The sequence below is a fragment of the Diprion similis genome, chromosome 1 (genome assembly GCF_021155765.1).
Source record: "Diprion similis isolate iyDipSimi1 chromosome 1, iyDipSimi1.1, whole genome shotgun sequence".
Taxonomy (NCBI): Eukaryota; Metazoa; Arthropoda; class Insecta; order Hymenoptera; family Diprionidae; genus Diprion; species Diprion similis.
In genome coordinates, this window is record NC_060105.1 from 7089550 (window position 1) to 7105365 (window position 15816).

The window sequence follows — 15816 nt, forward strand, 5'->3', positions numbered from 1 at the left end:
GTCGATTCGCTCTTTTGAAAACCAGCGTCGTCGTCGCGTCCACTTCATTGTTGAAAAGTTTCTTTTCTCCGCTTGTCTCAGTCTTTTTTGTTCGCATGCGCTCCTCGCTTTTCACTCTCATGTCTTAGTATTTTTTCTAGCTGTTTCTTCGCGTCATTTTTTCACCTTCTATTTCTCTGCATTTTTTTTTTTCTTCGCTATCTCGAACCCCTTAAAACACCAATTTTCATCCTTCGTGAGGTGCATGGTTTTCATTTTATACGAAAGTCTACAGCATTGTCCGATTTTTCTCCGGATTAGTACCTACTCGCGGGAGGGTTGCGAATTAATGGACCTCGTAAATCGACGGAGAAGAATTCTGGCGAGTTGGTCGAGGTGAAAGAAAGAGAGAGAGAGAGAGAGGGGAAAAAGACAAAGCTTAGTAAAGGTACATGGTGTGGAAGAAAAAACCGTCGTTAAGAACTGGGGAAGCGTTGCCGCGTGTAGATAATCATGCAATAAACCCCCCGGTATTTAATTATTATACGCGCTGCGAAAATTCGAGTAACTAATTACTATGGAAAAGTATATACCAAGAGCCGAGGCATGTGCCTCGACTTTTAATTATTATCACTCAAGGCCTTCGTGCCACGAGTCATGTGTAATATTTGAAAAAGAGCAATTTTTCGCTTTTCTCGTTTGTCCTGCTCTTGATTTTAGGGTTATCAAGTCATAAAAAAAAGAATTGCTGATCGATGGTTAACGAAAAAATGGAAAATAGAAGGTGAGAGAAATTACTGGTTTGATTCGAGTGGGGCGATATAATGGCAAATGAAACTCCGCTTACTGTAACAATAACAATGTTTATCCAACCGACTCTTCGCTCAGATCAGCCAGTCTAGAATTGTCTGCTCTTTACGATCCTTGTTCAATCCAGGATCTAGATTTATACCCAGAAGCTTCGTTCGGTTTTTTTCCCCGAATGATCCTAATCCTCGTCCTACCATTGTAAAGGCCTCGTAAATTCTTTAGTCACGTGCAATGAATACATATAAGGCATTCCAGCTGAACTGGAGACAGTTTTGGCCTCATGTTTTCGGATTCAGTTCTCGTTTTTTTCGAAATTAGCGAGTAAAGAATATCTAAGAGATTATTTCTTTTAATGAGATATTCCATATTATGTTAAATCACGGAAGAATTCGTCGTTCCTGTAAGATCTCAAACTTAATCCGAAATTGCGTACCTCCAAATTTAGAATATTTGAAAAACCTCTACAATACAGTCCAATAAGCAATGTCGGAGCAAAAAAAAACTGAGAATTCAAACTCGTTGAGATTTAATCTTGTTTAAAAAAAATCTCACCGTAACACTTGACATTAAAAATTTCCAAGTTCAATAAAGTAAAAATGTAATCCATCATGATTTGGGATTGTCAAAAAAGCGCATTGCTCAGTGAAGATTCTCTGGTTTCGTATTTTCATTTTTTTCAAATTGCTTAACTTTAATGATATAACCAACGAGGACTAAACAAGATTGAATTGCAACAGAGTTTCTATTTTATCAAATCGTGTACGTGAAGCTTTTGTTCAAAACTTGCATCTCCCTCTATGAGACGAGTTTTTCGGATGCGTCTACTATTTCGGTCTGCAGACGAGTCAGGTTTGCGTGAGCTCCGACGTCAGTGGCTCGTTACAACGCAGTGATGCGTGATATTGCACGAGGGATGCTGCAAAGCACTCGCCCCTCTCGTAGTCTCGGTTCTCGCCAAGGCAACAAAGCCGAGCTTTTTTCATTTCGATTTTTCAATTCAATGTCAGGCGAAGGTGAAATTGTCATCCATGGCAAAAACAATTAAGTATATATATTCTCCGATCGAATTTCGGCCGCTGCAGCAAAGTCAGCCAGCCAACTCCATTTGTTAATTAAATGCCTTTGAGCTTAAAGCTGCGGAGTTGGAATAAGCAAACAACATCGACTGAAACTCGTCTTTGACTCCTGCAAATTAACCGTACACAACTTTTCCTCGAGCGTGAAATAATTAAGTGAAGGATCCATCCTTCGATCTAACGCCCAATTTTCTCGGACGGATTCCCCGCATTCAACGAGGGTAAGAATTCCGGCGGAATTGGGGTGCGATTTCGCGAACAAACAGACCTGGATGCGCTGCGATTTTGGTGATGATGGATCGGTTTACTCGGGATCACTGACCAAGAGATTACACGGTGTCGTGGAAATTCCTCTCTCTATCAGATTCAGATCATTATCAACTCCAAAACCAATGACAACAGATGGCGATTAAATTATTTCAGCACCCAAATTCACATTAAGGGGTGACAAAAAAGGGTGAGGGTAGGTATATATAAAATTCGATCATTTCTACGTTTAAATTTTAACCGTTCATCGTAAGCCGTTTTCAACGATGAGCGAATGATTTGATTATTTGACAGTCAATTTTGATTTGCGAGAGAGGCTTATTCACCGAGGAATCACACCCGAGCGAACGTGCTTTCTATTTTCGAAATACTGCAGCAGTGGCAGCAGCAAGAGTAATTACGAGATTAAATTATTCAGCTTCCCTAATTGTTCCGGAACCTAAGATTAATTATAAAGCTCTTTTACTGCAATGAATTACGTAAACCTCCGGCTAATTTTTCACTCTTGGATAATTATCCTCCGGCCAAGAGTGAAGGACCTGGTTCAGGATATTCTGTAATATTCGAACTCCTGTACCTACACAAGGTTATAATAATAAAGCTCAGGAATGCAAAGAAAATAGTCGCAATGTCTCCAATAACGAAACGTGATCATTCGTTCAACATCTGTCAAAGCTCGCTGAGCAGGGTGGAAAACGGACGTTATTACGGTTCCCTGGCACCTGCGCCCTTTTTAATTTTCGCAAGAAATTCCTAGGGTCCCTTGTCCTCTCGTCAAGGTACATTTGACGGTTCCAGAGGGTAAAAAAAACCGGCGTATCTCTATCGACTGACAGTTCAATACGGACTTGATTCGTATCAATTCAACAGAGCAAAATAAGAGAGGCAAGGAAAGAAAACAATATTGAATATGTCGAACTGTAAGGTATTTTTTTTTTTTTTTAACGTATATCGTACGTTCGGAGAAAAATGTAATAAGGAGAATACGGAAGAAAAATATTGTGATTTTATTACTACGGGTACGTGTAAAAAAATTGCAACAGCAGTAGGGAAAATGGATGCAGATTTCAATTCGCTATTCAAAGCTTTCAAGGATGAAAGTAGCTTCAACAACAGTGTTTAATCGAAATTGTGCAAACTTTGAAACGCTTGCTGATTCAGAAAATGAATCGAGCCGAGAAGTGGGTCATATACCAACAAATAATAATAAACTATACATTGTTCCAAGTAAATCAGTATATATATATATATATATATATATATATATGTGTGTTTATACCGATGGGTTTTACACGCAGTCATCATATGCTGATGTAGCAGAATCATCCCTTCTCGAATAATATTGCGAATTGTTTGAAGACCAACATTATAAACGAAAATCCAGACGCGTATGTGTGTCTCATCGTGATTACGGAAACAGTTATATATATCCAACAAAACGAACCAATATCCGCTCGATGAAACGGTACTTCGTTTCGTTTTACAATATAGCGAATCCAATTTGCAGGGGGGTTCACGTGACTAAGGCTCCCTCAATTTTTTACGATTTATCCTGCGGTGGCCAATCGCAATGTGCTCAATAAACAATAAATGAACAGCAGCACGATATTTTCTCTGAATAGGATCCAACTATACGGCGAACTCTGATTTTTTCATCGCGTCACGCCCGTTGGTTCTTCTTGTAATTTGTATTTAGACTTATTGCTCCTTGTAGAGAAGTTAGAAATCTAGACCACGTACTTTGCAATATTCTCTAAAGGCACGATGAGGGGAAGTGCAAACCGGTGAGCGAAGCTATTTCGGTTGAACTCCAATATCCGGGATAGAAACGGTTTTATTAACATAGCCTGGAGCTGTGCTCGCGATTTAATTTCAGCGTTTTTACTTTCTAAATAGCTTGAATCGTGAGTAACATTACATAGGAAAGGGAAAACGTTTCGGCTACAAACTGCAGTGAGATGTCAAAATCTGATCTGCGAAATAATATTTTATCACTCTGAGGTTGTAAAACTGTGATAAAAAAAAAAACGCAGATCATTATGTGAATGATCTGTTCATTCTATCACTATCACAAATCTAAGATAAAATGAGCTAAGAATATAATATGAATAATTCTTTTTTTTCAAGTAGTAACAATTTTACGTTATTCACTTAGTGCGTTTTTTACGTATCTTATACGTTTGCAGATAAAAATAAACCAGATGGATAATACATTTTTTAAATTGACGATCTAAGCTGGATGAAATTGAAAATTCATTTCCAATTTAAACGTACGTGCCTATATATATAAAACTCGTATATAATTTACAACAAAATAACACAGCGGTGGAAAAAAATGATGATAAACAGAAATTACTTGCGCGGTATATCTGTTGAGGATGAGGGAAAAAGAGGATGAGAAAAATAAGGGGGAGAAAAAGCTATGAGATTGCATCAAGTCCAGGGATGATAATAAAATTGGCCGTTGGCAGTCCCTTGCTCGGGCTTTTGCCGGGATGAAAATACCGTCAGAGCCGAATACCCGAAAAATTATACCCGGATTCCCTTACGTTTCGAAAATTCGACGCCGACGCTACTTTGCAGTATTTGAAATTGAAATGTTTTCGTTCAACTTGATTCAAAACGATTCAACCGGTCGAATAACCGGGGTGACGTTCATGTTTTCACGTTTCGGAAAGACAAAGGATTGGAACACGGAATTTTTCCCTTCCAATTCGCAAAAGGGCGGAATAATTACGCGTCGTTCATAATCAACATCTGGCTATAACGGTTATTTGCATTTTCATATATACATTATTGACTAGCGGTTTCTACACTCTGCGGTAATTGTACTCGGTTTATTCCATTAATTTTGGCTCGATCCAAGTGAAAACCGTTTTAATAGTATTAAGTACATTTCTGTGGGTCTGAGTGATTTTTTTTCAGAACTGTTAATGCGTCGTAATTTTTTTTTAACATGAGCATCATTCCGTGGATAAATAATAAAATAATCTGTTTATGTTCAAACTAATTTCAGCTTATTAATCATCAAAATTTATACAGCATATGTAAATGATCGAGTTAAAATTTTGTTGCCCAATTTAAATCTATACACTGTCATGAAGTTGATTTGATTTCAATTCCTTGCAGGATCTCCGAGTATTGAAGAAAGAAAATTATACACTTCTTCAGATTTGCTAAAATTAAATTTTTCCAGATTCCTACAACCGATTCGACAAATTTTTCTCCCCAATTTTCGCCGTCCATGCAGAAAAAAATTTCGAGTTGCAAAAAATTTCGAGACCTCACCGATCGAAAATTTAATTACAAACAAGTAGTTCTCTTCTTTCTTTCGTTAAGAATCTTCCTCCATTAATTGGCGTCGATTTGCACGGGGAATTAGTAAATTCCTGTCCCTGAAGTTTGGAAAAAAGCTTTCCACCCTCGAATCCTTCGCTAAATACCCGAAGTATGTCGAATATGTATTTGCGTAGTGGAATTGCCGCAATTAGTTGAGAATATTGTTATCGTTGGCAGACCGAGTCTGCGGTTGTTGTTTGGGCGACATAGGAAAGAGGCTTAGTCCTTGTGGAAACTAAAAGGAAGCCCGAAGGCTTAATTGAACTCTACGTTATACGCAGCTGGAGAGTTGTACGGTGGCGAACTAACTAATTGTAAGTGCGGCCGCACCCATCATTCGGCAAACTTCCGGCCAATCCTCATTACTTCCACACCAATCACCCGAGTTATTTCTAGCATTATTTTTTTACCCACAACGCCATTCCCATTTTAATTTCCTCACACGCTGCAAGCCTGGAATTGGCAGAACGAACAATTCAAGCACGATATAAGGAAGGTTGGAATAGAAAGTGCGACAGAAGTTAATCGAGATGAATTTAGTCAAGATGATATTCCATTAATGTAGGAAAAAAAAAAGAAAAATTACGAATTTCGGCTACAATGGCACAAGTGTTGATGACGATTTTCAAGTCATCAATAAGTTAAGTTTATAGTTTAAGCAATCCTGTTGTCGAATCATTTCTCCACTGAAGAAATCACATTATTTTTTCCTTAATGAATTCATTAAAAACCTACAAAATTTGATCTTGACAACCAAGGAGTATTTTTTATCAAGGTATTGGTTTACTATTCATCGTTCAAAATAATTTCACCAATCATGTTTGTTTGATCAACTGAGGAGCCAGATAAAAAATACGAATTTGTTCATTTTTACAGAATTCATTTACGATCAAAGTGAGACCTAGTTCAATAAAATAGTTCACAGTAGAAATGATTTTATACCGGGATACATTAAAAGTCATCAATAATTATGCTATTGTAGTAAAAAATCAGGTTTTTTTTTTTTTCTTTTTAATTTTTCTATTCTCTACAAATATCGTTTCACCTAAATTCAACTCTATAGGCATATGAACTTCAGTTGTACTTTAAAACTGTAACTGTTCCCCCCGAATCCCTGATTGTCCAGATGATCCTGTAATTGCTCTGCAGACGTGTGTGCGATTGTCGTGGACAATTACAGAAATTGCCTACATCCCAGAAACACACATGTGTCCCTTTTGGCGAAACTACGTAGATACATAAGGATTACGATGACGAACCTACGTCACAACACAGTCCTCGTGGAAATTTTCCCATTGCTATAAATATGTAACAGATTTGCACAGCGAGCCGGCGTCTTAATTGATTCAATTCGTAATTCGTGAAAGCCCTTTCGACAATTACCGGTTACTGTAGGGTAGACGGAGATGAATTGCTTCTGAATAAACTGTGGATTTGAACAGCGACTAATTCGGGCGACCATCTATTTTAACCAACGGAATATCAAGACTGAGACGTAAAGTTGTACGTACTATACCTATAATATTGAACACAAATATTCGATCCTCATAACTCGGCAATCGACGTCTGAAACCGTAAGGATTACCGATTTTTACCAATTTTTACCAACTTACGGTCTAATTGTTGATATGTTGGTGATAATGAATTGAAAAATTCGTCCATCCTTTTCCTCAACGTGTCCTCTTCCGTAATCCTTACAATGTTTAGGCTCTTTATTGCACCCTCGAACACGATTCACGCTTATAAGTTTCATCAGCTTACCGTTGGCCAATGTCCCTGTAATTTACGATCCCACGTCAACGCGTCACCGACTTGTTAATAGAATTACTGTACCGGCCAATTCAATTAGCTTCCCTCACAGACCGCGTGTTACAGTAGAAATTTGGAAGTCAATTTTATTCGGAAAGATTATACACCGATGGGTTTTGGATTGACAAAATTTATAGATTCGAGTACTTTTAATTATTCGAGAATCGGATGTTTTTAGTCACGATGTACGGTCGAATTCACCTACCAAAATATTCAAAATCGTAAAAGAAAATCTCTGAATAAATCGCTGTAAACAAGGTAAATAAATTCTTCTCGAAAATTCGTGTTGCAGAGAATTTTGCACTTGCGTTTGTTCGCTTCGTTTCATTTGATGTAGAACATTAATTTCCATATCGTATCTGCGGCAAAGCTGGTACACTCAATGGAGACGAATCAATTCAATAAGAGTGAACCGCACGTGCAACTGCAATGCAGAATCCATGGAACAGCGACATATCGAGTAACTCGGAACGTGACGTATATCAACTTCTGCTTAAAAGCCAGACCATCCATCCTATCGCAGAGAGGCGCGCTTCACATGCCTTACCAAGAACACGTTTGCAATATACTCGTATTATAACCAGAGTTGCGTTTTTACCTTCACTTTTAACTGCGATCCAGGTTGTGCGTCGATGGAGTTTCCATGGCACGAGTGGAATTACCACCGTATAAACGTTTCGAGGAATCTGCCCTGGAAACAGAGTCACACCTCGTGATATACGGTAATCACATAAATATATGGTGTTCTTTGATGGGAATTCATCAGTTGAAGCTCAGCTCTCGATCGGGACTCTCGAATACGAACGGCTCAAAAGTTGTAATTAACTAATTAACCGAGACCATGAAGTTCTTAGTGACGATCGCTCTTTTCGCTTCCATCGCCTGTGTCTACGCGGCGATTTTACCTGCCGTCATTAACGACGACGACAAGATCGGTGAGAATTAATTAACAACGTTATAGATCGGATTTTATCCGCGCTCTTGTCGTCCAGTTTAACAAACTTCGTGACGTTTTCCTTTCGTTTCAGTTAAGCTCGAGGACGTTGATACTGACGCGGGAATATCCGCTGATCCAGAATCCTCGCCTATTCGACATCGGCGCGTTACTTGCGACGTTTTATCCTTCGGGACGAAATGGGGATCTCCCAGCAAGATCGCGTGTCCCGTGAGGTGCTTGGCTCAAGGGAAGAAGTTCGGATCCTGCAAAAACGGTGTTTGCGTCTGTCGCCAATAATCCGATGCGCCAATTTTCGCATCCCATGATCTTATTGCAGTCATGTGATTTTGTTCCGTACATTAACTCAAAATGAAGCTCTCGAGCTTCCATTGATAATTTTTATACATGTATAATAAATCGAATTATTAATTATACGGAATTTAATTCGTTCATTTATCGCTCTCCATTCCTCATTCCATCATCCCTTCGTATCAAACTGACAAATACACCCTCAAACCCTTTCCTATATTCTACTATCCTCTTGTTTCCGTTAGCCTTTCGCCTGGCCAATTTTTCCGACAGATCAATACGCCCCTCATCAGCCGAGCTAAGACTAACTCGATAACGAAACTGGTCTACTTGTGGTCCACGCCGGTTAATTTTGGGCTTTTACGCATAATAATGAGCTTACGTGCGATAATGTCGACCTGTATGTTCGGCCCTAGCTTCGAACCCTGCCCAAAATCGTTATCCGAACAGCTCGATGGTCGTTGCGTGCATCACACACTCGCAAGCAGGTGTACCATAGCGTTATCTAGGTACAAGGTAACAGCCTGCCTCCATCGGCATGGAGAGCCCTAACGATCGATATAGGCTTTGCTAGATTCTAAGCTGGGCAGTAGGTGCCAGTGATCCCAGAGATGTGCTTAGACTTAGTGATGATCATGAAAACTGTTATAATCGAATCCAAAGCCGGAGACAATGGCGTGTAGAAGTGAGTGGCTTATGAATGAGACGTAATTTGACTACAAGGACCAATCATACTTGATCGAAATGTGATCTACTGATCATTTAATAACGGAACACTTATCCGAGAAGTGTGGTCACGTCATTTTATCACCGATCTGTCGCTGCAGCTCTTATATTGATTCGGGGAGCTTCAGCTTGCGGAGTATTATCAAGGCTATATATCTTTACTCGAGTTAATAGAAAGAAGAGGATTATGACGGTGACAAGGAGAAGTGAAAGAAGGAAGGAAAATGCCTTTGATGAAGTCATCTGCCGATTTTGAATCGAGGTCGAGGACTCTCCGTCTGTGTACCAAATAAACTGAATCGTAGAGGGAAAACACATCATGATCTAGTTTCCGGAAAAGATTTTACACGCAAGATGCATGTAATCACTTCAAGACGATCAGTCGGACGCGATTTGGGGTTTATATTTGACGCCTAACTTTCACGTTCCAACGGGCAAACGAGATACTAATCCAACTTGAATATCAAATAGGTTTGAGCGCAAAGCTGCTCCGTGCAGTAACTTTGGAATGCTACGAAGTTGATACAAACGTCATGGCCAATAGTTTGGAGAAGTTTAGCTGGCAAAGCAGACTTTGAAACTAAATCGGGTTTGGGCATAACGTCAGATAATCCAATCTCGATCGGAGGGAATTTTTTCGAGCCACCCTGATGCCGAAATTGGCTGATTTGCTTTTGCCTTAAAAATTATAAAAACGTTATTTGTCAGCCTTTTAAAAGCAACATCGAAATGAGAGGTTTGCTCAAACCCAAACGTTTGAAAAAACTTTTTTATGTTTCCACAATTTTTTCGCAAGATCCATGAGGCTTGGTTTTCCGACTCTACAGCGAAGTTTCGACAATTTTATTTCATTTCATTTCATTTCATTTCATCTGCTAATCGGCAGAGATTCGACGCTACAAAACCGAGGCTAATGCGACTAAAAATCGATGATGGGCCGCCGGATGAATGTGGCATGCAAATGTGCGAGCTGTGTGTCGTTCCACTCTGCTCGCCAAATGAGACGGGAGTCGAATTGACTGCAGGATCAAAGAAACGGCTGAACAGTATCGTTACACGAAACGCAGCTTTTACGCGAGCTTTTTGCACACAGTTGAGTATAAGTGTTCACCGAATCGCGTCTGAACCCTGTAGAACGTGATATATTCCTCGTTTCCACCCTGCCTTGCGCACTTCTCACTATTTTCCTGAATCTAGAGGCTTTAAATCCCCTCTTGAAAGCCTTGCGATGCCTAATATCCCCAGAGGGCTGAAGAAAACGAGGAACCAGTACGTCTTTACTCCGAGGTAATATCATTATAATCTCTGCACAGCCGCTTCGGTACTTTATTCTATTCTACGTACGACGGTCGCAGGAAATGGAAAACTGCAGCCACCATCGTCGGGTCTACTAAAATCCCGGTAATTAAAATCAAATTTGCAGTTTCGACTGCGAATTAAGAGACGCAAGTCGTAGAATTGATCTACACTCATGTTCTTTGTCTTGTCGTCAAATTTTAGGGCAAGATTCCACGCGAGATTAATACCCTCAAGAAATCCGAGGAGGAGGGTACGAAAAAGTTTATCTCAAGCCGTAAAACCGTACGGAGAAAGAAAAAATTATTTCTTATTACGCAGTTACTATATAATAGAGAATTGTATCGGAATTGGTGTAGTTACAATAACGGTTTCGATATTATTAGATATGGAACTTTTTTTTTTTTTTTTTTTTACAAATTGACTATTTAGTGTGATTACGGTTTTCGGTAATAGAATTTCGGGTTCTTTTTAGTCAGCTAAATAATTTATTCTAGCACCGACATTAAAGTATCGCAAATATTATAGTCAAGAGAAAATATATTACGAGTGATCACAATCATAAAGAATTGTATAAGCAATGCATTCTCATTTTCATTTCCCACCCAGAACTATACTTTCTATTTATGGAAAGAGGTGAATTTCTATCGGTGGGCGAATGAGGTTCGTAAAAAATCAAAATCGTTATACCAGACACGCTCGTATAATTTGCAAAATGTTTGAGTGACGTCGGTGCCGTTCACGCTTATCTTCATGACCCGGGAAGAAAGGGCGATAATATAATATCCCGCTAACTAGCGACTGTTCCCAATTTACTGGCGGATATGCTCACCCTGTACATATACGTACTTATTATGTATGTAGTAGCGTAGGTACGAGTTTTACGTATTATATAACTTGATAAATTGTTAGGTGAAGTCAAGGTCGGGATGTAATATGAAGGAAATCTGATGCTTCCCTCTTATCGTGCATCATTTCAGCCCAGCAGGGTCGGGATATCGCCCTCTGGCTATACGGAGGAGCCAAGGATCCTCGACTCGCCGATCCAGACTCCGGGCTACAAATCCAATTTTCCCCACCTTCGGCTCATATAATTACAGTAGAACCTCGATTTCTTGAACCCCAATTTTACCTTGCCTCTCTTGCCTTACCCTTCTCTTTGCGATGCCACTGAGGCAAGTCGAGGAGAAGAAGCCGCCAAACTCTTGCTCGTCCTTTCAACCCCCGTTTTCCACCAGTTCACGAAATCGCGGCTTCACTGGATCATCTTACAGTATTATACTCGTAACGGTAATTAGGCCTTTACATCGTTGCGTAATAATGTATTATACAGATTTAGGGTAATGGTTGGTAGGTGCAGGAGCGGTAATGTAGCATCCGCAAAGTACGCCTCGAGTGTGCTTCGTCTTGTCATGCAGAGAAATATTGTCGACTACACTTCGAGTCGAGGTTTCCTTTTCTTTATTCCTTCACCGCGTGCCCACACAAGAAGACCAACAACCACAAAGTCGAGGTTTCGGTCGGAATTCGCGCTACCGTAGAAAGATTATTATCTTATCTCGGTGACCTGCAATGTGAGATAATAACCGTATGTCCTTAAATAAACCGAGACGGTTTGAAACCTGAAAAATTTACGACATTAAGAAAAAAAAGAAGCGAAAGAAAATTTATGAGGAATAAAGAGAATAATCTCGTCTCGTGAGGGGCTGACAACTGAATAAACAGCCAGCGCAGCTTAGCACGCAAATCTCCAATAATCGATGCCCATACGCAGCAATGCATACAAGAGCTCTATCGTCATTATTATGGAATATAGATTACAGGTATACACCTATATAACAGGGTGCGGGCGAACACATGCAACATCGGCAAACTCGACTCTGTGCGTTTACTTGTATTAATACCAACCTCGATAGAGGCCGACTTTGGCAAGCTTATTGCCGGCTGGCTTATTGCTCCTGCAGCTTCCTGGCCGTGCTATTCAGGGTTAACTGGCCAAAAATTTAACCGACGTTCATGATCGACTCGCACTGAATTTATAGATGAGGAGGGTAACTGTGTGTATAACGAGCTGTCGACTTTATTATTAAGGAATTAATTTCTCTTTCAAATTTCAATTTCTCTCAAAATATGTGAAACTTCGAATTTGTTGTAAAAGTAAATTTTCGACAATAGTCTGCTTTTCGGTAGTTAAAAAGGTGATGCTTTAAGCCTGTAATTTTCCCCGAAGTTTATTAGATCCTCCGAACGAATTAACTTCGCTCAATGCTCTGGCCTAATCGTTAACTCTCTTGTTTCGCACGGCTAATCAAGTCCACGGTCCAATCATCATTTGCGATCAGTCCGGAAATAATTGGCGCCGCTTAATCACGAATATATTAGCCTAGTCTCGCAGGAGCCAATAGGGAACCTTATTGATCATCATCGGCCTCCTTTATGGCCAAGGCACACCGGCTGGCTTGGCAATATTTAGCTCGGATAGAACAGCGAACCGTTTCTTCGTCAAGAAGACGATTACACGTCTCGTAATACAATCTGCAGAATTGATCGTTACCGGTGGCCAAAAAACAAGAGGTAAGTACGTTTGTTAGAATCGGTTGAAAACTTAGCTGCACTTAGTTAAGACACGATGTCGGAACTTCCGTTCGTTTTACGGTAAGACTTGCACTTATTGTTACCGCGCTGCTATGCTACACTATAAAGTTTTATTTTTACTGTTTCAAAATTGGGTTCGCGTGACATTGCTGGGAATAATGTGACATTCCTCGATCTTCTTCCACCAGCTCATAATCAACAGTTCAGTTAACTTCGTGATTGAGCGATGGTGGCAGGGTGATAATCGATAAGAGAAGAATGCAAAGAACTTATTTTACACCGAGACGAGACGGAAGGAGAAGATAAATTCTTGGCAGGGATTGAAAATTCTACTCTCTTGTTAGAACAATTGCTCGATATTTGAAAACGGAAATTCGCTAGACGCGTGCAGTATGATGATATGCACTTGCATGGTCTGTCCTTGCGAATGATATCTATACCGAATCCGATTATGCGTTCTCAAAAGTCTTATTGCATTCCATCGGAAGCATACCACCAAATAATTCGGAATTAGGCGCTTTAGGAATATTTCAAATTCGTAGCTTCCATCCCGTCCTAAAGTCAAATATTGCATTCTCTCTCCTCATAATCAACCCAAGCTTATTGATCGCTGAACAATCCGACTAACAATAAGGTACAGTTTCACGAAGTTATCAATGCACTCTCGGTACGTCGAAGAGACATTGCCAATATTAGACCGATGTAGGTATGGCAACCATCGATTCAAACACCGGAAGATGTGCAGAAGTCTAACCCGTCCAGGGTTGTCAACAAATATTGTTTTACCTCGCTTAAATGTCACTGCGGAAAATTTCTGTGGAAGAAATAAGTTGCGGTGATATTTCTGAAGAGTTCTGTATCACATTTGTGGCTTGAATGTCAAGACAAGTGTTTCGATTATAATGCATGTAACCGTAAAATGGAGAACAACGGGTGGGACACTCGATTTTTTAGCGAGAAAAAAACGCTCACCGATTGTAAATCGTATGATTGACGAGCACCAGACCGACATTCAATTATTCGAGTCTGAAAGCTTCGGAGAGTTGATGATAATAATTGGTTGAAAGTGTAACGAAGTATTTCCCTACGCGAGGTATATGAAGAAGCAGGAATACCAAGAACGCGCAATTTTTCAACTTGATTTCACAACGTGAACCCGATAATCAATACCCAATTAAAAGTTGCCCAAGTAACTTCAGGGAATTAATACGCGCTGGCATAAACCTACAGTCTCTTAAATTTGCAATTGAAACTTTTCACCCCACGTTCAAAATGGCACAAGGTAGATATATATATATATACACGTATAAAACGAATAAAAACAATTTTAAGGGTTGCACAAATTTATATCAACAGCTCTAGGTACACGATTTGAAACTCTAGCACAGCTTTTTAACAAAGCTTTGTTATGCCACGTCACGTACTAGTGCTTCTTGAAAAATGAAACATCAATATTAATTAGTCGACGCCGTCTATGTATAGGAAATGCTGCAAAAATGGTAGCTGAACCATTTCCCGCGGGTGGTGGAAAGAGGTTTAAAAGAAACAACAAAAACTGAACACAGTTAGAAATTCTAGTTCAATATAAAATTTATTTTATCATAACATCTGTAGAAAGCATGTTTTCACAAAAGATTAATCAATTAGAAGTTACAAGTGTAATACAAATGGCACATATTCGTAATAAACATATAAACATATAACTAAATCCCTAGGTAATACTTGAAGTGGTTTAAAAATAAGAAATATTCAATAACGAAGTGTACAATCCTCTTGAATAAAGAGGCTGATATCAAATTCCGAATCCTCAGTCACGGCAAACGCAGACTCCGTTTTGGCATGCTCCACCCTTGTGTCTCTGGGCCAAACACCTGGCAGCACATGCAGCGTGATTGACGCCACCCCACGGGGTTGTGAAGGACAAGAGATCGCAAGTGACTCGGCGGTGTCTGATTGGCGTAAGATCGGAGCTTTCGGGCAATCCGGCGTCGGTGTCAACGTCTTCGAGATTGGCTGAAGGACAGAAAATCAGAGGTGTTAAAAGACCTTTTTTGAATTTTGTAAGACCGAGGAAAAAAATAGGGCTTGATACTCACTCATCCTTCCATCCTTCTCCTCCATCTGTCCGTCGTAAACGACTTGAGGAAGAACGTCAGCCGAAGCGTAAGCGACGACAACGAAGAAAGCGAGAAATGCGACGACCTTCATGGTGCTTGATTTTTTCGACTTGGCGGCTTGGGATGAGCTTCGATTGCTTCTTCGCTGATGAGAGCCGAGCGATGAACTGATGAACTGTTCAGCCAGGATTGACGTATTTATTCAAAAGTCGAACGGAAGGCGAAGGCCTCGGGTGGTGGAACCCTTTCCTCTCCAGTTACCAGGATTCCTTGGTACTCCCGTCTTTCCCACTCTTCGACCATGTCGCATCGTACCATACAGTCATTGTCTTCTGGGTTACTTAATGTGAACAACGAGTTCCGCGTAAATCAGTCGCTATACTTTGCAGAGATAACACAAATCATCCGCTTCGTCAATCCGCAATATTATTGCGGTTTTTTATTACCCTACAGTATTCTCGCAACTTGGCATACGTATTTGCATTCTAATTGTAAGTCCATTCGACGTATTCGAGTGCATCGAGACTGACTGTGAAGCTGGAATTACCCGTGGGGA

General features: G+C 40.0%; 3 protein-coding genes across 3 annotated transcripts in view; 2 read left to right on the top strand and 1 right to left on the bottom strand.

Annotated features, from left to right (window-relative positions):
* The window catches only part of LOC124406709, a 38019-nt gene that overhangs the window by 15452 nt on the left and 6751 nt on the right, over positions 1-15816 (top strand). The gene's annotated exons all lie outside the window — the stretch shown is intronic.
* On the top strand, positions 8122-8570 carry LOC124409149 (defensin-2-like). The gene is made up of 2 exons (XM_046886565.1): positions 8122-8215; positions 8309-8570. The coding sequence occupies exons 1-2, from the start codon at positions 8122-8124 to the stop codon at positions 8512-8514; spliced, it is 300 nt and encodes a 99-aa protein (XP_046742521.1). The 3' UTR covers positions 8515-8570.
* LOC124406715 (defensin-2) lies at positions 14861-15416 on the bottom strand. Its single transcript, XM_046882258.1, has 2 exons — positions 15240-15416; positions 14861-15156 (listed from the first exon to the last, which is right to left on the bottom strand). The coding sequence occupies exons 1-2, from the start codon at positions 15349-15351 to the stop codon at positions 14951-14953; spliced, it is 318 nt and encodes a 105-aa protein (XP_046738214.1). The 5' UTR covers positions 15352-15416; the 3' UTR covers positions 14861-14950.

Bases quoted from the DNA above. Each gene is read 5' to 3' on its own strand.
- LOC124406715 (XM_046882258.1), bottom strand. From the start codon at position 15,351: ATGAAGGTCGTCGCATTTCTCGCTTTCTTCGTTGTCGTCGCTTACGCT. The intron at 15,157-15,239 runs GTGAGTATCAAG...TCTGTCCTTCAG, and splicing joins GGAGAAGGATGGAAGGATGA to CCAATCTCGAAGACGTTGAC.
- LOC124409149 (XM_046886565.1), top strand. From the start codon at position 8,122: ATGAAGTTCTTAGTGACGATCGCTCTTTTCGCTTCCATCGCCTGTGTC. The intron at 8,216-8,308 runs GTGAGAATTAAT...CTTTCGTTTCAG, and splicing joins TAACGACGACGACAAGATCG to TTAAGCTCGAGGACGTTGAT.